The sequence below is a fragment of the Cornus florida genome, unplaced genomic scaffold (genome assembly GCF_030987335.1).
Source record: "Cornus florida cultivar Cherokee Brave unplaced genomic scaffold, ASM3098733v1 CherokeeBrave_3.0.0_Hap2_Chr02, whole genome shotgun sequence".
NCBI lineage: Eukaryota > Viridiplantae > Streptophyta > Magnoliopsida > Cornales > Cornaceae > Cornus > Cornus florida.
The window spans coordinates 20,885,997-20,911,176 of NW_026775572.1; the positions used below are offsets into that span (position 1 = coordinate 20,885,997).

Here is a 25,180-nt window from a genome sequence, read left to right on the forward strand (position 1 = left end):
TTCCATCATGACTCTGTCTTAAGTTTCTAGTTTCTAATATAGTAGTACTATATGATTTATATATATATATATACACACACTTTTGGAAGCTGATATTGACACTGCAATATTATACTAGGCACTCCACCTCTATATCTTTTTAAAATAAATGGCAAAAACAACCCCAAAATATTGTCAACATATCTACTTGAAAAAAAAAAAAAAAAAGAAAGATTAATTAGAGCAATACAGAGAGAAATTGAAGAAGAACCCATAACAGAGAAAGAATGAAGATGAAAACAAAATTATTTAGACAATCTTGATGATGAAAATGAGGACAACAACTCAACAAGATAAACATTGCCCGATAAAAACTCCAAAGATTATAATCATAAATTGTGTAGTGTTTATGATCTCTCTAAAAGTCATTTTATTTCTTCCATAACTTTTCAATTTTAGATTTTTTTTTAGTTGCCGAGTAAGTATATATTTTTCCAACTTTGATAGCTTTGCCTCTTGATAGAAATAGAAACTCAATGTTCTTAATTATTTGTTTTTTTTTTTAATTTTAAACTTAAATTGAAGAAGGCTAAATGACATAAGTTTGGAACATTCATGATTCAATTCGAGTTAAAAACATGAAGCATACGAACGAGAGAGAAAATAGAGAGTAATTTGATGGTAGGCCTTGTGATTTAGTTGAAATTAAAAAGAAAGACTTACAAAGATAGTAAGAAAAGAGATAGAAATTATAAAAAAAAATTTGGAGAGAGTTGTAGAAATCAAAGAAGAGAGAGTTGATGGTAATTTTTGTCATTTGATTTATGAGTAAATAAAAATGGAGCACTTGAGTACAATTTTGGAGCGCCACTATATAAATAAAAACCCTTTTTACTAGTTTCCATTTTGATGCAAGTTTTATTCATTTTCCCACGTGCTAAAAAAATAAAAATTCATTTTTCCTCCATGATAAACACAATAAAAAGCCTGGTTATAAAATTTGAGATACAAATTCAAGCCGTTCTCTTCTGAATATTATGCGTAGAAGTACCGAATTCATGTTTTAAATTTATATTCAAGAAAAGACTTTAAAATCTTGCACGTTGTAAATAAAATAAAAGTCAAGATGGGAGCATAGACATATACGCACATGAGGTGGCTAGAATATTGATAGTTGAAAGTGACCGTTGTTACAAAATATAGAAAAGTCTTGGAACCCTACCATGATTACCATCTGGTGGTGGAGTCCACTTTCTCCACAAATGACTGGCCTTGGAAGCATCATTTCAAGTGCCGTGTAATATCAAATGCTTCACTCCACTAAAATCAAGTTACGTGCCTTTTTTCAATTTTTCATTCCCTAAGCGAATCAACTTAATTATGCCGCAATGTTTTAAGCTAAGTCATAAGAGTTCAACTTAGATATCCTACTCATATATTCATTCCTTTTACAATTTTGTCGAGGAGCATTCTTAATATATAATATATATATATATATAAATAACAAACGCATTATTCATTATTTTCAAACAAAGTGCTAAATGCTTATTTGATTTGTAATTGTAAAAATAATTTTGTCTTTAGTTATTATTGCTTTATTTAATTTTTCGATAACTGTTTTATGAAAATTCAGTTATAAAAAATATACCTTTTTAAAAAATGGTCTTTTGTATTTTTCTAAAAATAATTTTCTATTTTATATATTTTTTTAGAATTACAAACCAAACATATCTAAATTTTTCTTTCAATTTTTTCTTCATACATTCTTCTCTGGCCTCCCAAGCTGCAAAATTGTTGTTTCAACCGCTGCCAACTTCACATAAATAAAATATATATATATTAAGTGCCGAGTAATGAATGACAAATACTATCAAGTGCATGTAATTATTTTTAGTTGGCGAATCGTTTATCCGATGTCACTTGAGTCAAAATAAATAAATAAATAAAAGTTTGTGAAACCATTTAGCCACCACCTAATGTTTCCTCTTAATAATTATTTCAGTGCGTGGTTGGGAGTTGGGATCATGACAGGATAGGCCTCCTTTTTGGTGCACTTCTTCCAAAATACACCAACAATGGATTGAATCGAAGCCACTCTACTGTCAAGATCTTTTTGTCTGTATTAAATTTATTTTTTTTTTGTTAAATTAAAATAGCATTTTTTAAATTTATATACATTTTTTGATAAGAGTTCATATCTCTTTTGTGATGAGTGTCCCAAAATAAAAAAATAAAATGAGCTTGACAAAAAAATTAGGGCTATTAGAGTTGTTTTTTTAAAGGTACATCTCTAATTAAGGGTGACAAAATTCAATAAATCTTGATTAGGGTGGTAAAACTTAACTCGTCAATGCGATTCAAACACGACACTCTATAACACAATTAACCCGTTAAATAATCATGTAATATTAGAATTGAGGGTTCAACACATGTAACTCGATTATACCAGTTTAACTAAAAGTTTCATAATTGTGTTAATATCACAAGTGTAAACTCATTACCTATTTAGAGTCCATTACTAAAAAAAAAAAAAATTTACTCATTTACTATGGATAATTAAATTATTTTAATATAAATTCTAATAAAAATATACATTAATTTTTTTGTTAATGTATATATTTTTTAATATTTATTATTTGATTAAGTATTTTAAATAATATAATATCTAATTTTGGTTGATAGATCATTAAATAAGTTAATATGTATAATTTGTTTAATAAATAAATTTAATTAATATTAAGAATTTTTTATATAATTATTAAATGCGTCATGTATAAATATGATTATGACAATACAAATGGACCCTAACTCTGCCCATAACCTATGAAAATAATCCCTTAGAAAAATGATCTCTTCTCAACAGTGATGGAGTCTGACAATACACATTTAAAGTCCCTCCATCACCCCCCCATTATTTATGGGTCCCACGTCGGACATTGAAATGGCAGCAACAATCTCACTTCTAACTCTCATTTTCAGTCCTGCGGGACCCATTCCATTTCCCTTCCAGAGTTGGACCACCGAGCCCTCTCTAATTCCAATATTGAATTAACACCCTACAATATTGAATTTTAGGTTCCCCAGCATGAAATTAAAATTTTTAAATATTGTTGTATGAAATTGAAATTTTAAAATTAAAATAAAAAAAAATAATCAAATTGTATAAATTTAAAATAAACTTTCTTCAATTCAATTTATTTTAATTTTAATGCTCCAATTTTACTATAGCGAAATATAAAAATGTTGAATTCTAAATGTAATAATACTGGAGTGCTGCAACATAATGCATAATATATTGCAATAAATGTAATATAGTGTGCTCTAACGTTGATTTAACAATCCAACGAAAAGATGTGAGTTGAATAAATATATAGTTTATCCTTGTAAATAATAAAAAAAAATTAGTTTAAAATTTATACACATAGTTCATGAAATTGTGTAATTAAACTTAAATGCAATTTAATAATTTTTTAATATACAACCACCAAGGTGGCCTGGCCTTATTACAAATTACAACCAATTATATTCCAAGAGGGTAAGTAAAATTCAAATTCATTATAATATTATTATAACTAAAAACAATAAATGCCCACCACTTTTTTATTAAAATAAATAAATGCACTCCTTTTCATTTTTCTTAAACGAAAAATAACATCAATGCAAGGTAATAATGTCATTTTATAATATTTATCACCTCCCTAAAATTATAAGTGGTATACACTAAATAATTAGCATTTATCAGTTTGTAATTAGAATAATAATACTTCTAATTAATTTTCATGATCTACATTAACAACATCTCTCTGAGGAGAGACAACTCGATTATGGAGATTTCACATTCACACCCAACAGAGATTTAAGTAATCCACTACAGCAATTCTATAAATGACTAATAAAAAAAAAATCATAATTAGAATCGCATGATTAATAATGAAAACCGAAACGGTTCCAAACCCAAACGCGAAGAAAGCGAAGACAAATCGCTAATAATTGACGCCGGAAAAACACAGAATCGGCCATCAAATTCATACCTATACATACACACATATAGATATGTAGAGAGAGAGAGAGAGAGAGAGAGAGAATAAGTGGGAGAGTGTATCAAGAAACGGTACGCTTGCCGGGGCGATCGGCGACTTTGAGAGTCTTGTCGATGAGTTTGCGAGCCTGTTTGCTACGGATCTCCACCTTCACACTCGAGCTCTTGTCCATCTTGATGTACGGCTTCTTCGACTTCTTCAGGGCTCGAACCTTTGACTTTATCGATTGCACTAAATTCCCCAACTGGTTCGCCATCTATTGATATATATATATATATATATATATATGTATGTATATACTGTGAGAATCGAAAACACAGAACCACTGGAAATGGTCGTTCGTTGTTTCAATATGGTTTGGTTTGAAGTTTAAACTTTATAGAGAGTTTTTCAAAGACTCTGATTCCTCTTAATGTTGCTGGTCTCGGGGAACGTACAGCACGTGTGTCCACTATTGATGTCGCCACGTCATCGCTCATCACCTATTGACTTCCATTGCGTTTAGACTGGAGAGTAATAAAACCCCCTCTTTTTTTAAATAATATTACTCCGTACACATTATTCTATTTTTTATTTTATTATTATTTTCTTTTAAGTACAAGGCGGATAATTATTACATAATCCCCCAAGTAATGGTTTTCAGCCTATAACTGAGTATCATGTGCAAGTGCCGTATTGTCCGAGTTATTGGATTACTTTTTCCGTTCGAGAGCCCATTTCAGCCTTGGACTCCTCTAATAACCATGATTCGTGGTATCAACTGGTACAATCTTCTTTCAAGAGATCGATATGGTATATATTCATAAATTAATCAATTTACATTAATATTTGCCGAACTCCGTTACATCACGACGGCCGATACGAATCATGCTGACAACTAATTCCTAACATTATTGTCATGAATAAAAAAAAAAATGACTATTATGCAAGTAATTGCATCACTGTTTACTTGCGTGTCGGTCATTTATTAATTTGAAATCATTCAATTATTTCTCTAAAATGCCCCGTTCTTAAAAAAAAATTATTATACATCAACTTGTATTTTGCCCCCTTTTTTTTGTTTTTATTTGTTCATTTTTTATTAATAAAAAATACATTTACACACTCACTTTTTTTTTTTTTAGTACAATTTCAATTGGATGATAATTAATTCAAGATATAAAATGATTGATACGAGCTCATATTTTTATTTACAATTTCATATTAGGTTATTTGATCAATTTAGACTAAAATTGGTCAAATTATGGTTAAACAAGAAAAGAAAAATCATGATTGTTACATGGTTGATAAATGTGTATTTAAATATAAAATATTCATAGTCTAAATTTGTTTCATTGTGAAGAGGTGAATTCAAGGTCATTTAAATTTAGTGTAACAAGAATGAATCAACTAAATGTTGGGTGTGTTGTCGTTGTGTAGGTTTCCATTTTTGATGTTTCGCTTCTTAATGCCTAATTTGGACAGAATCTCTTTTATTTCTTTCAAATACAATATGATGAGAGAGACAACGTAATTTATTAGCAATGTGAATGGCAATTTGAGAAAGAGGTATTTATTTCCACGAATAAAAAACCAATTCGATTGCATATTTGACATTTGAGTTCCACCAATAAAAAAAGCCAAGTCCAACTTCCAAAAATGTGAATATCACTCCAAATTTGACCAATGGTCGGCAATTCAATTCAGTCCATTCTAAGTGCAATATGACTTCACACTAAATTACACGTAGATATTGAATGAGGCATATTAAGTTATAAGTAATATAATAAAAATTGCATCATATTAAATTGTTGATTAATATGTTCACAACTGTTAATATAAGTAGAGATGCATACGATTTAATTCGTTACGGTTTTAAATTAAATTAGAAATGAACTGATTCTAACAATTCTTCAAAAATTTGAACCAATACCATAATTTTCTTTTAATAATTATTTTCATTAGCTTTGGAACAAATTTAAAAATTTCTATAATATACTTATGTACTTGTGAGTAGTTTATGCTTGTAACATATGTTATATTATTATTTATCAATATTAGTAGATATATATATCTAGTTTACGGTTCGATTCAGTATTATCCAGTCCTAATGGGGTTGCAATCGGAACCGAAACCGTAAACTAACCGTTCTTTCAAATCATAACTGAAATCGAACCAAAGTGACGACTCAATTCAATTCGTATCGATTTATCAATTTACAAATCTAACGATTTTTGTACATCTCTAATTATATAATTAAAACTACTCTATACTCTGTTTGTTTTAACGTAAAATATATTTTTTAGAAAATATTTTTTTTTTTAGGTAAAATAATATTTTTATTTTTATTTTTAAATATTTGTCAAAGGTATAAGTAGATGTTGAGGTCAAATTCATTAAGCGAAATAGTATAAAATAACTTGTCAAAAAATAATAAATAAAGTTTTTCATTAAATTTATTTTATTTTATTTTTTAAAAAATATTTTACGACAATTAAACACACTTTCCTATGTTTGCGGACATTTGAACTGGTTTAGTCTTAAACTATGGCATCAGTAAGCACACACTGACAGTACATGGACAATTCCTTCAAGTTGAATGTGGAATATATGTATTTTTTTTTCCAAGGACATAAATTATAAACTATTCAACCTATATCCAATTTATTTATGAATCTTCTAGTCTCCTCCTTAAACAATTACTGATTGATTATTTGATGAACTTCTTTTATGTTTAATTTATTTAATGTTCAACCGATCATACTCTTGCCAGCATAAACAAATCCATGGTGAAACAGTGACGTGAAACATGTGCAACACATTTCATTTTTTTACTAATAAAATCATATCAAAAGCAACCACCACAGTTGGTCAAGTTTACAATTTATTTTAAAGTTATGTGCCACAAGAGTTGGGATTTCAGTTCCAATCAAATTAATAATTTTCTTACCTTTTGAAAAAAAAAATAATTTCTTTTTTTTTTTTTTTTCAGTTGAATAAAGTATGTGTGTGTGTGTGTATATGTGTGTGTTAGGACGACTTGAGAAATTCGTTGTCTGTGTTATATATTATTATTATTATTTATTTTTTTCTAATTTGAATTACAAAGAATAAATAGTAATGCTTATTTTCTCAAATACATCCATGTCCATTGGAGAAACAGATACCTTGAGAAAACAATGTCTATTTTTTTCAAACTCAATCGACGTTTCAAATTTAAAAATTACTAAAATTTAGTTTAATCGGTACTCCACAATATGACTTATATGTATTTGATTAGAGGAAATACTTTGATGTTATGTTTAAGAGCATCAAATCGGTGCAATAGATTTGAAATTGTTGGTAGTTTAGTCTAAATTTTTTCTAATTCTAAATACAAATGTGTTAGATTCGATAGTGCAAAAAATATGTAAAAAAAACAATATCTTATGCAGTTTATTGATTTGAATGTATATAAGAAAATATTATCATTGGAATAGATATAAGAGTCTCAATCAATCACTCTCTCCAAATATTTCAATTCTTCCTATCCAAACACTTTGAAAGTCAAAAAAAACTTCTCATTTTCTTAGAATTTTCCATGAATTTTCAGTCCAACCAAAACAAGACAGTTGGAAAAAGGCCAAAACCTATCTTAGAAAACACGACGCCAAGAAAAAGCCTCCATCTCAAACTTCATTCATCACTAATAGTATACATTAGGATTAAACTTTAAGCTAGTTTGAATTAAGAAGCTAAAAATATTAATTAATTATAAAGAAATATAGAATATATATAATAGGAGAGTTGAATATTTTGTCATCTAGAAGATGAAAAGACCTCCCCCAGTTAAGATCATTTCTCACGTCTCCACCCCAATTCTTATATGCTATGGATTTCTCACTCAACTAAGAGAGAGATTAATATTGTAAAGGGCCAAGACTTTCTAACCAGCTAATATTATTGGCAGGAAACAAAGGAAGTCAAAATAGTTAATCCCTTTTGAGCATTCGCACTAGCTTCACTGAATTTTTTTTTTTTTTTAATGATGCCTTTTCAACTTTTTTAAGATTTACATTAGCAACATTAAAAAACAGGCACTCCATCAAACTTTCTAAATTTTAAATCTAAATTAATTTTTTTTAACCTTTTCCTAATGATTAGAAATATTTCTAAAACTAAACTTTTTATTATATATAGTTTTTTAAAATAAAAAATGATAAAATTATTTCTCAACAACAATATTTTTCAATCAAATAATATCTTTGCAAATTACTAAAAAAGAAAACTAGAATTGATATTATAATTTCCAACAATACCTTATTCATTATGGATAAGAAAAATAAATTAAAAATAATAGTTAAGATTGAGAAAAATGATGAAAAATAGAAATGAATTGGATGTGAGGTGAATGGTATTAGGAGTTTGATTGAAAAATATTACCTCGGACTTGGGCTATTCTGCAAACCAGCCCGCGAGTCCGATGCAGCGCAATTAAGCCGCTTTGTTCGCGAAGATTGGACTTGGCGATTGAGCTGCAAATGCTCTCATGTTCCTGAACACAACTGGACAAGCTCTTGAATAAAAGGATAATAGAGTAAAAACTTTGTCAGGAATAGTATGAATATGAGTTATAGAGAATAAATAAATAAATAAAAATGTTTTGAAGGAAAATACATAAAAGAAAAAACAATTGGAAAAAGATAATAGTTCTACCAAGGAAGAAATCAAAACCTGTCTTAAATACGAGAAACTAATACATGGGTTCCGACAACAGTTAATTAAAGCTTAGTTGCAAAATCGTAATTTTTTTTATTTTTTTATAGGAGGCAACCATTAACAATAACTAGATAGAAATTCTAATCCAAATTAATAAATAATCCAAATATGCTAACAAATTTGAATCAATGTTGCATCCTTCATGCAATTGTGAAAATTCATGCACAATAACCTACTCCACAACAAAATTTTGAATTAAAAAGAATCCATTAAAATAATAATAATAAAATAAATGAGTCAATAAATTGTGACTTGTGAAATAACTAAATAGCCAATTATCAAAAACTCCATAAAATATTTATAAACAAAAAAGGAACTGTACTTGGGCACCACAGAGTTTGAGTTTTACATAGGGCATTTGTAAGCGAATACTTACCAAACAAAAAACAAAACACAAAATTATGCCCGAAAATCATCAAACCCTAACCCCCACCCCCAAAATAATTAATCATCAGCCTGGGAATCACCACCGCCTTCTCCCCCATCCTCCTCCCCGAACCCACCACCAATCTCACAGATCCGGTCCCACATATCCTCCGGAACCGGAACCACCGACAACCTCGGCTGCCGGAACAACCCAAACCCCTTCAACCCACCATCCCCTTTCATCTCCTTCAAATCAACAGGCCTTCTCATCTCCCCAACTGCCCTCACATCCACAGCACCACCACCACCACCACCATCGTCTTCATCATCCTCATACCACTCGCGCACCACGGAGACTACGCCGACAACGCGGCGGGCTCTGTTGCCGGAGTGGTAGAAGAAGCAGAGATCGCCGAGGCGCATGGACTTGAGGTTCTTCTGGGCCTGCTTGTTCTTCACTCCGTCCCACTTCGATAGCCCTCCGTTGGCCGCTTGGTCCTCCCACGACCACTCCCCTGCCTCCGTCTTCAGCAGCCAGTACTGTTTCTCTCTCCCCATTTTTGTGACACCAGTTTTGTGACTCTCCGATTGCTTTGGGATATGGACAATTGGTTTGGTTTTGATGTGTTTATGGCGGGAAATGTTCATTTTTGGCGCCAATTTAGAGATGGCATATTGAAGGCCGAGCATATTTTGATCTTCAAAGTTACTAAAACCTAAAGAATATCATGATATATAGTGTCACGAATGGGCAGCGTTAGGAGTCACATTGGGTTCAATGGGGGCAGGACTTCTCTGTTATTACTAATTCTATACTGTATTTCTGATAATTTTAAAACGGGCCCTATTAAATTCCTTAAAAAAAAACAAAAATCCTTAAAAATAACTTTCAATAATTTGAAAAGATCTCTTATTTTTTTAACTCATTGTCCAACAAAATTCTCAAATTTAAAAAAAGTCCCAATTTTTTATTCCTCAACTGGGTCTACAAAAACACTTCCTTCCCTGTGTATAAATTTTGGTTCATTTTATTTTATTTTATTTTTTTATATCATAATATTATTAGTGTTTGCCAGGGCTCTTTTGGCATACGCCTTGTTTTAGGCATTTTGTTTTTGACTAAAATAGAAACGTATTTTTGTTGTAGGAGTGTTTTGGAAAAAAATCGAAAGCACACTTGAGAACGATATTTTGATGTGGAAATATCGAAAACAGAAACAAAAACATGCACAATTATGGTTTTGGACCATAAACCGTTGTCAAAACAAGGAAAAAAAAAACATCTTTTTAGTGCTTTGATTTTGGGCCACTATTCATGAAGTGTTTTAGTATTGTGTAAAATAAGATAAGGCCACATCAAACCTGCTTTTGTTACCAAAATCGACATTATAGGCAACCCAAACACAAAAACAACACAAACAAAACGCATGGCAAACGAAACCTTAGATATCAATTGGTCGCCCGCCACTGTTAACAGATCCATTTAGTATTATCTTTTCCTAAAATTATTTGTTCCTTTCCAATCACATAGTCCAATTCAATCAAATCCCTTTATAGAGCCCATAAACGGTAAAACTATCCCCAAATAATAATAATAACAATAAATAAGACATCACAACGAAATTAAATTAGATCACTAAGTGGTCTATGGTTCAAGAAAAATAATAATTTTTTATTATTTTTACATGAATTATTATATGGATTGTGAAATTCAATGGATTATACGGATTGTATAATGTACAAAATGAATGTTTTTTTTTGGTTAAATTATGTGTACAGGGTAACTTTTCATGATATGTATCGTAGAAATTTTAACAATGTTTTTGTTAGTTCACAATCATAATTTGAAGTTCTAGTGGCTGGTTCACTATATAAAACTCCTCCAATAGCAGGATATGATGAGGGTCAGATGTATATATATATTTATCTCCAAGTGGAAAGGCTATTTCTAGTTTAAATCTTACCGTTGGGCCATATATATATAAATAAATAACTTATCGGGTGTTTTACGAAACCAGGCCAGTTGTCTCAAAATTTAGTTGGGCATTTTAGGTCCAAGCTCTCACGTTTTGTTGGGCTGGTCTTTTAGGGATGTAACATATATCCGACTACTGTTGCCTTCTTCCCAAGCTTCGGACCCAATTAATATACTTTTTGTTTTTTGTTTTTTCCCTTAGAAAGTAACACACCTATTTATTTTTCCGGAAAAAAAGAAAAAGAAAGACTAGAACTTTCAGCATTTCACTTCGAAAGTAACACACCTATTAGTTTAATATCGTCTTACTCATGTTATGTGAGTTACTCATGTTCTGATCTTGAGATAATTGTTCATTTCAATCATTCAATATATATATATTAAAAGTGTTATTCTCTACAAATATGCCTCTTGATTTTTGGAGTAGGACCTATGATATCCCGATTAGTTTTTTTTTAGCTCAAACATATGTAATATAATACTTTTAAAATCACGCTACTTAGGTAGAAAAGTTTAACCGAACAGCATGGCCAAGCATTACTCCACCTTTGAATGCAAGACAATGAGACACGTGAATCATTGCATCCAAGAATGCACATGCATAAGTTAGATTGTTTGATTGGACATTTTTATCCAAATATTTTTTTTCATACTTTTACCATCACTACACTGAAAAATACTAAATAATACAAACAACTCAATTTAATATTATTTATTTACAATTTTGTACAAACAAAATAAGAGAACCATGCTTAAACATTGAATCAATCAATTAGATCTCTGAATTAACTTAAATGTCTAGGCCAACAAAAGAATTGAACATATAGCCTCTACATTTATGCACCTATGAATGCATGTAGAACTGATCAATATATATTAAAAATTTATATTTATGTATGTGTGTGTGTGTATATATATATGTATGTATGACTTTTTAAGCCATATAAAAATATATTGATGATTTCATGGATGTTGTTTATCTCTCTGGCTATAGATATAATCTGTATGTGCTTTGACCGTTTTTCTCGCCAAACGCTCTTCAGTCGTCAATTCTCCTTTATTTCCTCCACAAATCTTCCCCACTTCACCATCCTTTAAAAAAATAAAAATAAATTAATAAAAACAATTTAAGAAAATAAAATAAATCCATAATATAATATAATTGAAAATGTTTATTATCTCTATGTACCTTTTCATGCAGAGTTTTGAGCGAAGACTCGGCGTTAAATCCCGGACCAGGATCCATGGTAGCGCATGTTAGAGTGAAGCATAGGAGAAGGGCTATCATGAAAAGGGTGCTGACTTTAGACATTTTCTTTGTTTTCATGGAAGTTGTCGTAAAACAGGGATGCAAAGGGAGGAGGGACTGTGGAGATGAATTTATAGAGCCATTTTGGGGGTGGAAGGGGCAAAAATGGAATTACAATACAAACTGATGATGACTTACCCAAAAATAACAAATCCTAAGTTTGATTGGCTTGGCACACTGGTAGTTTGGTAGTGGTTGAAAATTATCTAAATCTTCCACAAATGTGAGATTATATATAATAAGTATATTGTGCCACGTTTGGTAAACTGATTTATGAAATAAATTTATGACTTCAATCTATGTAACATGACACCCGAGCTTTCTTTGTTTATCGAATTATCGTTAGAATAAAAAATTTATCTGACTTTCAAAAAATTTTAAAAAATATCTCAATTAGCTCTTATTATTAGAAAGTTAAATCAACTTATGTGCTCCTCTATAGTTGGTACAACAACATTATGGTAAAATGTAATACTATAAAATAAGGATATAATAACCAAACCGTGCAAAACAAACCGGTTGACCTTTTTATTATAAAAAGAGTGGGCCTGTACAAAAGAAAGGGCGGAGCCGAAGAAGGCCCAAGGCCGAAAAGGCCCAAAAAGACCAGCCCAAACAAACAAAATACTGTTGTTGCAACAGCAAATTAACTGCCAAAGGAGCAATAGAGACTTCTAGCAAAATATGGACAAAGACAAAGAGAGCCACAATTAAACTATCTAAGAAGAGTGGTGTTATCCGCTTAGTTGATAGAGTGCTCAACTCTCTTAATATGAATTTATTTATTTATTTTTTTTTTTGGTTTAGCTTTTCTAAGCTTCTCATGTTTGTCCCTCTATCTTGTCAAGTAGACATTTCTCTTAGTCACACAAAAACCCTCAATGTTAGGTTACACTTAATTAGACATTTTATTTGCAATAACATTTAGTTAGGAAAGAATCAAATAAATATTTGATTGCTTCAATAAATTAACTTGAACATAATCCACTCCAATAAATCTCACACACATTCCTCAAGAATGATAATAAAAGGTCAAAAGTCTTGCCTCCTTAATTTCCTTGCTCCTTCTATGAAATTCATGCCTTCAAAAATTTCCCCTATGTCCTCTTTGATGGAGAAACCTCGAACTATGTTCATGGGAACAAAGAGATGAACAAATAAGACCCTAAAATATTTGGTAGTGATGATAAATATACATTAGTATATGTATATACTAGGACAACACTCCGTAAAGATATCTCTACAAACTTTCCTTATATAGTGGATTCTTGGAGTGTAATTAAGACTTCCTACAATCAACTAGGAGTGTATATATCAATCTTTCATAGTTTGAGGTGCTTCTGTCAACCTCTGCAAATCATTTGTTTAACCCCATCTCTTGGGCTTGAATCCATATAGTTGGGCTAGAGGGGAGAATCTTTTGAGTTTACTTTCTTCATGGTTTCAATGAAATAATAATGTCTGCCCCATTTGACCTAATTCAATTTATTCATTAATACCAAGATAGTTAAAGTTGAAGCTACTCAACAACCAGGATCTGCTCCGGATGCGGTTTACACCCTCATCACCACTATTATCCAACATTTTGTTGGCCCATAAGGTGCTAATAGTGAAAGGAGTCGTGAACTTCTACAGAATCTAAGATGTCCATCTTTAACTCATTTCCGGTGGTATAAAGATGTATTCTTGGCAAAGGTTCTTCAACATAATGATGCAAATCATGAGCACTGGAAAGCAAAATTTGTGGATGGTTTACCAACCTTTTTTGCTGAAAGAATCAGGGAAAAACTTAGAGATATGCATAATGGTATCTCTATCCCTTACAGAAACTATACCTATGGTGGATTAGTTAATATTGTAATCCAGGAAGGTCTAGCTCTCTGTAATGATCTGAAATTACAATCCCAGTTAAAAGCACAAAGATTAACTGGTAGAAAGGAAGTGGGTGAATTTTGTGATCAATTTGCCTACCAGACTCCCTTATCTTATCCTAAACCTAGGAAAAGAAATAAGGTTGAAAAACCTTATAAAAGGAAGTATTCCAAAAGAAAGAATTATTCAAAGGAAAAGGATAATTCTCGACAGTATACTAAGCCTAAAAGGAAATATATTCCTAAAGCAAAGGGTAAAGGAAAGCCCAAAGCTGAGGCTAAATGTTTCAAATGTGGACGCATAGGCCACTATGCAAACAAGTGCAGAACTAAGGAGAAGCTCAGTAGTCTTCACATAGAAGATAAACTAAGACTTCAATTAAGTAAATTGTTACTTAATACTAGTTCTTCTGAATCAGAATCATCAGCTGATTATGGGGATGTTGTTATGGAATTACAGTCTTCTTCTTCCTCTGAAGCAGAAGTTGGAAATCCAAATCCAAAATGTTCCTGTAATCCCTCTCATGATGATTATTATAAGGCAATTGTTGAAATGAATGGGTTAAGCTTAAATGTTTTGACTTCGACTCAACAATCCTTATTGGATCTTATAGATCATATCCAGGATCCTCAAATCAAGATGAAAGTCTTTGAAATAGGTTCTGCTTTGGCACAATCTAATGAGGATACTGATAATCCAGATTTTCTGCGAGCAGAAAATCATTACAGCATGAAAGAAGTTCTAAGCAGATTAGAACACCAAGGACAAAATTCTCGTCCTGCTAATCTCCCTGATCTCAAAATGGAGATTAATCTTTTAAAAGAAGAAATTCGCCAGTTAAAGTCTCGTCAAACTAAGATGGAACTGGAAATTACTCTTTTAAAAGCAAAATCTGTAACTGAAACTTCATCATCCCAGATTGAAGTTCCTCAATTCGAAAGCACGAATTATCTTCAACTCTTGAATCAAGTTACTTACCAAAAATGGTATATATCTATCAATTTGGTAATTAATCAAGAGTACACCATCACTAATGCTATTGCCTTAGTTGATAGTGGTGCAGATATGAACTGTATACAGGAAGGATTGGTTCCTACTCAATATTTTGAGAAAATCACTCAAGGTCTTACTAGTGCAAGTGGTGGTAAGATGCAGATTAAGTATAAACTTAATCATGTTTTCATTTGTAAAGAAGGTATTTGTTTACCATCTACTTTCTTACTCATCAGAAATATGGCACAATAAGTTATTTTGGGCACTCCCTTTTTAGCTTTGATCATGCCAATTGAGAAAATTGATTCTCATGGAATATGCTCTAATTTACATGGCCAGTCAATTACTTTTCAGTTTTTGACCCCACCAGTAAATAAGCATATCAATACTCTTAAAGATAACATTATCTTTAAGGAAAAGCAACTGAATTATTTGCAAAAGGAGGTATCCTCCTTAGCAATTAATCAAAGATTGGTACAACCCACTGAGCAACAGAAAATTGAGTCAATACGACAAAACTTTCTAAAGGAAATCTGTAGTGAGATTCCTAATGCTTTTTGGGCCAGAAAGAAGCATATTGTTTCTTTACCCTATAAAAAGGGATTTACCGATCTCATGATTCCTTCTAAAGCTAGTCCCAGCCACATGAAAGCTGACTACTTGGAATTATGCAAAACTGAAATCAGCTCTTTAATGGCAAAGAAGTTTGTTACTGACAGCCACTCCCCATGGAGTTGCAGAGCTTTTTATGTCAATAAAAATGCTGAAAAGGAAAGAGGAATTCCTCGATTGGTTATTAATTATCGACCACTCAATCTTGCTTTGAGCTGGATCCGATATCCAATTCCCAACATCAAAGATCTTTTAGATAGGTTACAATTTGCTGTAAACTTTTCTAAATTTGATCTTAAGTCTGGATATTACCATGTACAGATTGCAGAAGAGGACAGGTACAAAACAGCCTTTTGTGTACCTTTTGGACAGTATGAATGGACAGTAATGCCATTTGGATTAAAAAATGCCCCTTCAGAATTTCAACATATTTTGAATGACATATTTAATCCTTATACTGAATTTTCTATTATTTATATTGATGATATTCTCATATTTTCAAAATCAATAGATCAATATTAAAAACACTTTAAAATTTTCAAAGATGTTATTTACCGAAGTGGTTTAGTAGTTTCTGCTCCTAAACTGAAACTGTTTTTAACCCAGGTCAGATTTCTTGGTCATGAAATTTGTGATGGAAAAATTAGACCTATTAATCGCAGTATTGAGTTTGCTTCTAAATTTCCAGATGAAATTAAGGATAAAACTCAACTTCAGAGATTTCTTGATAGTTTGAATTATATTCGAAACCACTACAGAGATCTTGCACAGGATACAGCAATTTTGTACACCAGGTTAAGGAAATCTCCTTCCCCATGAACTTTGGAACACACCAAGGCAGTCCAGAAGATTAAACTCAGAGCAAAACAAATTCCTTGCTTAGCTCTAGCCAATTCTTCATGGTTCAAAATTGTGGAAACAAATGCATCCAATATTGGATATGGTGGTGTTCTTAAACAGAAGAATCCAAATATAGGAATAGAGGAGCTTGTTCGCTTCACTTCAGGAACTTGGAAAAATGCACAACTGAATTATTCAACCATCAAAAAAGAAATTCTTTCTTTGGTTAAATGCATTTATAAATTCCAAGATGATTTAATCAATCAGAAATTCTTATTACGCATTGATTGTAGTGCTGTTAAACAAGTACTGGAAAAAGATGTAAAGAATTTAGTTTCCAAATAGCTATTTGCTGGTTGGCAAGCTGATTTATCTGCTTTTGATTTTTCTATTGAATATATTAAAGGCAGTTCTAATTCTTTACCTGATTTTCTAACTCGTGAATTTTTGCAAGGTTCATGAATCAGCCCCCCCATGGGCAGGGCCGGGGTAATACTCCAAAGGCTCGTGGCAAAAACAAGGCTAAAGCCAAAGTGGTTATACCACTAAATGATGATCAATTTCCATATTTGGATCATGTTACTGATCTACTCAACACACCTTCTAAAGGCAGCAACAGTACACAACAGAAACAACAGAAACCAACCATGAAAGAGGTTCTTGAATAAGAAACTCCATGGATACCTAATCAAAGGTATATTCAGACAGTATTGGTACTGGATTCTCAGGATGAGCAATGGATGCCAGATCTTTGGGAAGTGAAATCCAGATATTTCCAAACTCAACAATATGCTGCACCGGATGGTCACCATAGATATATCTATGAAGCCATTCTTACTGAACCTTCCTCTGTGGAAATCGACCACACGAAGCAATTTCCTAATTCCAAAGATAGTCCTCTTACTTATAGTAAAGCTATCTTTAAGAGGCTTATACGGCCTAGTGACTGGGGATGAAATCCTAATTTGCCAAGGAAAATATCCTATGGTCACAGTTACAATTATTGGGATTATATCTCAACTTGGACATATTCGTTCTTTTACCAAAATCCGAAGCATAAGCATTCTTGGTTTTTCAAGATATGCCCTCAATCAGTTAAGGCTGATTTCCCAAACTGGGTTATACCCTGGTGGGCTATCTTTGGCCCTAATCTGGATATTTTGCCCGAATCTATGCGGCAGTTATACTTGCCATGGCAACAATTTCATCCTCAATTAAAGGGACAGGATAATATTCCAGTAGGGAAATCCACCCTATTGTTCTTTACTGAATTTGGAATCCCTTGGATTTGGAAATGGGATTTCCAATGTGGTTATACCACTGACAAGTTACCAGTCCTTCAGAGGATCTTTTATTACCGATGGTGGTCAGGCATGACTCAAGAACCTATCCAAACCCTCCTCCATCTTATCAGAAAGAAAACAATGGAATACATGGATAAGATTCCAAAGTTAACTATTCCAGAACCAGAAATCTTTAACCCATTTGAACTTGTTAAAGATATGATCAGAAAGCAACAACCATTAATTACCGAAGCAGATTTAATGGTTAAATGCATGGATTTTATGAAGAATAAATTTGTTACAACTTTTGATTCCTCCACATCGACAGTAAAAGATGATGCCTCCATGATATCAGTCTCTAGCCAGACCAGTCAAGATGGTAATCAGTTTTCCTGTCTAGCTGGTTATGCACAAGATCCCAATGAAGATCTTATTTCTGAAGATGAACCCACAGTAGCTGATTATTGGGATTCTCTCACCAGCCACTTGATGGAAAAGATGAATCCACCCAAAAAGTAAAGATTCCTCTTATCCTGCCAACAGAAGAAGACAGAGTACTTTTCCCAAAAGTCTTTGGTTTCACAGTAATTCCTTAATCAGATGTCTACTTTCCATCAGATAAGGAGATAGCACTTAGTGGTGGGCCGACCGACTGCATTATTCCAGCACACGATCCCATGCACTATGCGGACTTCAAAATGTTAATTTCAAGTCCATTTTCTGTATAAATAGAGGGCAAAATTTCCCTTCAATGTATCTTTCAATTTCCTTTTCTTCCTCTTGTAATATTTCTCTGTACTAGTTTGGATAGTTTGGAAGTTCAATAAAGAAAGTTTTCTGTAAGTCTGTTAAAGTTTCTTATTATCTTTATTATTGTCCATTATCTTATTATTATCTTTATTATTGTCCATTATTAAATTAATTATAATTCAACTATATATAGTTAATTACATTACATTTAGATTAGTGATTTTCACAATTTAGCTATCGAATAATAGAAATCATCAATTCAATCACTTAATTAATTCATTTATTTTAACTCCGTGATTATTTATTATTTGATCACGTAAAAGCATCTATTTGATAAAATAATATATTTAATAAATAAATATATACAAAAACCATTTTATCCATACCAAGGATGCCCCCGAATTTTTGTTGATCAAATTAATCAAGTTAAAATAAATGCAATAGTATCAATTAAATCCTGAAAGTATATTCTGAAGCTATTAATTAGACTCAAATTACCGATACTTAGACCCTACGGTAGCAACGAATAAACCAAAGCAACTATCAATCAATATAAAAGTTTATACCTCTCTTAAGCTTAGAAGTTATTCGCTATGACATTGATAAGGAGTGAATTGTCTCACAATTTGCTTACCTTATCCGAAATCCGGTCATCTCCACGTTAGCAAAAAGTCTATCATGTATTTATTATTTGTTATGCTTGTGGATAGTTATTTGGTTGATAGTTTTTATTATTATTATTATTTATTTTTTTAATGCTTTTACAAGCACGCGGCCATTGTAATTGTTAGTGACCTATTCAAAACATGGTTAAATCTTGTTGAAGATATTATTTTCAACTTGTGAAACCCCTTGTTAATATTAAAATTATTTACTAAACATTATAGAACCTTGAAAATATATCTTCCACAACTGGTACGCTTCTTCCTTTTACAAGATGTCTCACACTTTGTAAAAAAAAAAAAAAAGGTACTTTTTACAACGTGTATTGCAAGTCTATTTTGTTGTACTGTAGAATCATGGTCATGGCTGCTTCTCTTTCTGGGTATAGATATAATCAGTATGTGCTGCTAGTGTTCTTCTCGTCAAACACTCTTCAGTCGTCAATTCTTCTCCAACTCCTGCACAAACATCCCCCGCACCGACCTTCTCTGGTCCACCATCCTACGAATTGTAAAACAAATAAATAAATTATTTAATGAAAAATAAACCATAATATAATAATAATTAATTCAAAGATGGAGGTTAATATTTAAGGAACTGATCAATCACGTACCCCATGTCCAGTTTTGACCGGAAGAGGGTTGTCGTCGGAAAATGAAGGCTCATGCACGTCGGCGCATGTTAGAGTGAAGCACAGGAGAAGGCCGGCGGCTATCAGGAAAAGGATGCAGGCTTTAGACATTTTCTTTGTTTTCATGGAAGTTGTAAAACAGACACAAAGAGCAGGGAGTAACTGTAGGATGAATTTATAGAGGGGGTGTTGGGGGTGAAAGGGGGCAAAAGTGGAATTACAAAACAAACTGATGACTTACCCAAAAATAACAAATGCTAAAAATATCAAACAGCCCCAAGTTTGAGGATTGGCTTGGCACACTGCTAGTCCTGTAGCGGTTGAAAATTATGTAATCTTCCACAACAAATGTGATTTTCCTGGTAACAAAGACTCCTGAGCATTCTTTGTTTACCGTTGAATTGAAATATTTTAATAAAAGATTTATTAGATTTTTCAAATATTTCAAAAACTATTTCAATCAGATCTTGTTATTAGCAATCTCAATCCCCTCCTGTGCACCATAACCCTCTAAATGTAACATTATGAAATAAGCTGTTAGACGGTACATGCCGTTTGGCACATGTTAAACCTCATCACGTGTTAAAACTCTGTTAATTATAGAGATTTGAATAATTTTCACTAATCTCCAAAGTCCGTTAATTATAGAGATTTGAATAATTTTCACTAATTTCCAAGCATCTTCAAGCCCTCAATCATCTATCTGGGTTATTACTTGTGCAACTACACAATATGTTATGATTTCATACACAACTAAATCCAAATAAAAATGATATGCTCATGATTGTTGGACGATGGCTTGGTATTGGTTGGAGAGAGAAACTAGTGAAGATCATCCAAATCATATTAAATCAAATGAAGCTCGCTCAAAATTGCTCATAAGATGAAGTAACAAACGTACTTTTAACTCATGATTTTACAAATATCAAAACTTGTACTTATTAGTAACAATAGATTGCTTAATTCATTGTTCAAAGCACAACTTGAGTCGTTCGTTGTTCGTTATAATTACGATGATTTTTGTTTCAGCCTCAATATGCAATTGTCAAGATTGACCAAAAACAAGCAAATTACTTGTACCTTCCTCATTTTTTAAAAAAGAACGCTTTAATTTGGAAGATTAGTATGATGTTCAAGGATGACGGGCAAACGCGTACCTAAAATTATTACTCCGTAGTTTCTAAACGGGGGCTGTCATTTGCGCTTCACAATTATTCTCTAGCGCTCCCCCTCCACCCCTTTTATTGAATAATTGAAATGACATATTTATCCTCACTGTATTTTTCCTCTCTAAGCGATGTGGCGTTGATATTCATAAATTCTCTCAAATCCATCAATGGAAGCCTCGTCACCCAATTCAACCCAACAAATCCTTCAATTCCAAGACCCACAACCAAGTCCTCTCCAAAGCCACACACGGTCTTGATGTGGGATGTTCCACTTTTGGGCGGAGACCAGAGAGCAAATGTGATACTCAAATTTCTTTGACTAGGATGGAATTTCGTTCCAATGCTTCTCTATGGCGAAAAGAGTTCAACGATGGAACTTATTGATTTCTTTTTCTACCTTTTGTTTTCTTCCATTTCTTTTTGTCCCTATCCACCTCTGTAACTTATATATAACATTTTTATACATGTTATTGTGTATTTCTCTGTATACGAGGGACGAAATCATTCACACTATTCAAAGCCTTGAAACTAAACAACCTAAGAGACTCATAAGAGGGAAAACTTTCTCAACCATGCACTACACTCATCAAGAACATAGATCCAATCTTTTACTTGATTTTGTCTGTCTTGTTAACTAAATGAAGCATTAGGTTTAATTAGTCCAACCATTGGCATCAAAGCATAAAAATCAGTCAGTTACATTGTCAAAAGGCTGCTTCAAATACAACTTCGGTGGGGATCCATGGATGAAAGCAAGAAGCTCAACCTAGTACCAGCACTGGAGGAACCGTCATCTAAAGAACGTTCTCCAGTTGATTAAAAACAGTTAAGAGTTCTTACCTGACGAACAATAAAATTTATAATTTGTTGATTTTCTCCATAATAAACACGTTATAACTCTTCTTCACAACGAAACTAATAGTCCGACGCATATAGCAAGTAAAGAAGAAAATCAATCTACTTCTGATTTCAATTTTTCCCGTAAAGGTTTCAGAATCGAGATGACATACAGAAATACCTCTTCACAGTAATATGAGGGCAAATCTCATCATAAAGAATGAAATCTCAGAGATTTACAAATATGAACCAACTGATAAATTCAAATTTGTCCAACACGGTAGAAGAATTGAGAAATTTGCAGATAAAATTATTCATATTGGAATCTGGAATACGAAAAGAAGATGCTATCTTGGATAGTATTTGTCACAGATTCATTAAGGTATTCCAAGATGTAGTTTTACTTCAACCAATAACTCCTCTCTACTCCTCTCGCCAAATTGTTATCAAATTACAATTTAGTCTCCTTCACGGATACGTTTAAACCGAAACAGAATTAGTGTGAATAGTTGAAAATATAGGTAGCTTAGAGTATGATGTTGCAAACATGATGATGGAAGAGGCAATGCTCAAAAGACGAGCAGGCACCAGAAACTTAGACTCATTCTTAAAAAATGAAGATGAGGATGACATGCTTATACGTAAGTAGGAAGGAACAGGATTCGCAATTTGGAAAATGCTACAGAATCAGAAGGAACAGGATTTGCATTTTTGAAACTGAGACAGGAAAAATAAAGCATAGCGAAAATACCTGCACGCTGCTGGACAGATAAGTACGGCACATATAATACATTCAAAAGCTTGAACAAAGCGTCTAAAATAACAACAGTTAACATGATTCCAGAAAAACTGTCAATAACTTGAATGGATAAACGTATACCTCCATCAGAAAAGAGGCACTGAATTTGTTCCTCTTCTACCCATAACAGCTACTATCTCAAACTCAAAGCCAATGGTTCTTCCGCAACACAAGTGCACTTGCTGCGAGAAAGGTAGTGCTGCTAAAAAATTACAAGCCTATGACTACAAAACATGAGTAGGTCATTATTCTATTTCTCCCAGTGAAAATAGTCACATACAACCCAGCAGTTAACTAGAGGCTTCAAGCAACAATATAGGGTTTCTCCAAATGAAATTTGACATCAATGCTTTCCAACCAATGCTAGACACAAGTGGGCCATATGAATATACTTCTACCGTATTTAAAAAATTTGCTCCTCTCTCTTTATCTCTTATCTGTAGTTACAACTACATATGCATTAGGCACTGAATACAAGGACTGGGTGAAGTACCAACTAGCAGCTTTGATTTAAGTCTTTAATTCACTTTCTAATTTTTACTTCAAAATTAAGTTCTATGTTATATGGACAGAAGCACGCGTGTTAGTGGCATCTAGGTGTCATTAACCTAACATCCAAATCTTAGGGCAGGAGAACAAGGATAATATGAAAATTTGCTCCAAATAAGCCCCATACTCTCTGTAGATCGAAAGGTTCTTAGACATTATCATACATCAATTACAGTTTTAAATTCTTTTGTGCCAAATAACAACGTACTACCAAATTTTTAAATTTATACATGTTCATTTTCTATTATTTTTCAAAATATGTATTAAAAATTAAACATTAAAGAAATTTCAATAACATAACCAGATGTTTGTTTCACTAAAAATTATAGAAATAAAATAATTGTGTGGAAAATGAATTTGATTTTTGATACTCTCAGAAAGAAAATTCAAATCCAGGCATAAAAATAGACCTCTAATATTCATAAATGTTGTGTTTGATCTGTGGAGTAACAATTACAAAATAAGAAGAGAGTATGATCATATCCTCCTATCAATTGAATAACAAAATTACCATCAAAATACTCATTTCCCATAGTCAATACTATTAATTTAAAATCAAACATGCACAAATAAATCCATAAACTACATCATCCAAACATTCAAGAACAATAAAAACAAATTAATACACCAATTCCAGAAAGTTACCTGCCTGCTATTTGCCTGTGGGATTTCCTGGGCTTTGCAATTTCCCTCTCTTCAATTCTCTCTGCGCTTCAATCAGTAAGGGGCCTTGGGGCTTTTGGCAATTCTCACTTCTCAGCCGACTCTTTTTATTTGGTTTTGCTTTTATAAGGTGTATGAAAGGACCACTTTTCCATCATTTACAATATCCTACAGTCCAAAATAAAGGAAGGAAAAAAAAAAAACTTCGGCGCCTTTTGGTTCCTGGCGCTTAGGGTGACCAGTTATGCACCTGGGCACATAGCAGCCGAAAAGCTTGAGCCTGCTGCCTAGGCGTGGTTTTAATAACAGCGGATAGTTGGGACAAGATTTTCATCAGTTGAGTATGTGACAATTGCATTATTGATATGAACTTGTGCAAAACAATGTTCTAATGGTTAACAAACAAAAGAATTTCACATAAGCTTATTGGCATTACAAAACATGCCATTCAGACCACCCAAAACAAAAAGCATTATTTTAAACTCCCATACTTTCCGTAAAGCACTTCCATTTTAAAGGCAACCAAAGTTTTAACAGAGGTAATGCATTGGTTCAAAACCTTACTTACTTTTGATAGACTATTTCCCTTTTTTAATTTATGTAACACATTCTCTGATCGACAATCAAAACTGCTTTCTCAAGTTGATTCAAAAATTTAAGTAGCAAATATACATCAGAAAAAAAAATCCAAGCCACCTAGCAAGAACACCATCTTCACTACGACATTTTAGGAGAACAACAATATAAGGTTAGGTCTATTCAAGTTCAAATTAGAAAGCAACATCAAACACTGACCAGGATATGCTGCACATAATAAAGTACACTCAAAAACAAATATCTAATCCATGCTGTAGATGATTATGAGATTTGAGCAAGAATAAAGAATTTACTAGCGAGCAACTAACTACCAAACTTTCCATCTTCACCAAGTTCCATGTCTTGAAGTTCCTCATAGTGACCAGTCCTATGAGAACCGTTCCGGTGATCTCTCTTGTGTCTCCTCTGTCGGCTTTCACAATCTGGTTCAGAAGTACCACCATGCCGATCCATCTATCACAACAAAAGACACCATCTTGTTCACTGTTCAAATTTCATGATGAACACTATAAATCC

At 32.4% G+C, this 25,180-nt stretch overlaps 3 protein-coding genes across 5 annotated transcripts in view; all 3 read right to left on the bottom strand.

Moving 5' to 3' along the window:
• Positions 1-3,834: 3,834 nt before the first annotated feature.
• On the bottom strand, positions 3,835-4,414 carry LOC132286044 (uncharacterized). Its single transcript, XM_059788301.1, has one exon. It carries the CDS (start codon positions 4,273-4,275, stop codon positions 4,081-4,083), a length of 195 nt encoding a protein of 64 aa, XP_059644284.1. The 5' UTR covers positions 4,276-4,414; the 3' UTR covers positions 3,835-4,080.
• A 4,617-nt stretch (positions 4,415-9,031) lies between these two features.
• Positions 9,032-9,854, bottom strand: LOC132286056 (uncharacterized). The gene has a single exon (XM_059788312.1). It carries the CDS (start codon positions 9,810-9,812, stop codon positions 9,201-9,203), a length of 612 nt encoding a protein of 203 aa, XP_059644295.1. The 5' UTR covers positions 9,813-9,854; the 3' UTR covers positions 9,032-9,200.
• Positions 9,855-24,697: 14,843 nt separating this feature from the next.
• Positions 24,698-25,180, bottom strand: part of LOC132294168 (pre-mRNA-processing protein 40A-like) — a 31,033-nt gene continuing 30,550 nt past the window's right edge. For 2 of the 3 annotated variants that reach the window (XM_059791926.1, XM_059791925.1), the window contains exon 29: positions 24,698-25,117. In XM_059791926.1, coding sequence (XP_059647909.1) covers positions 24,968-25,117 — 150 coding nt within the window. In that variant the 3' untranslated portion in view covers positions 24,698-24,967. Of the gene's footprint in view, positions 25,148-25,180 lie in introns of all 3 variants that reach the window. The other variant, XM_059791927.1, reaches the window with a different exon arrangement.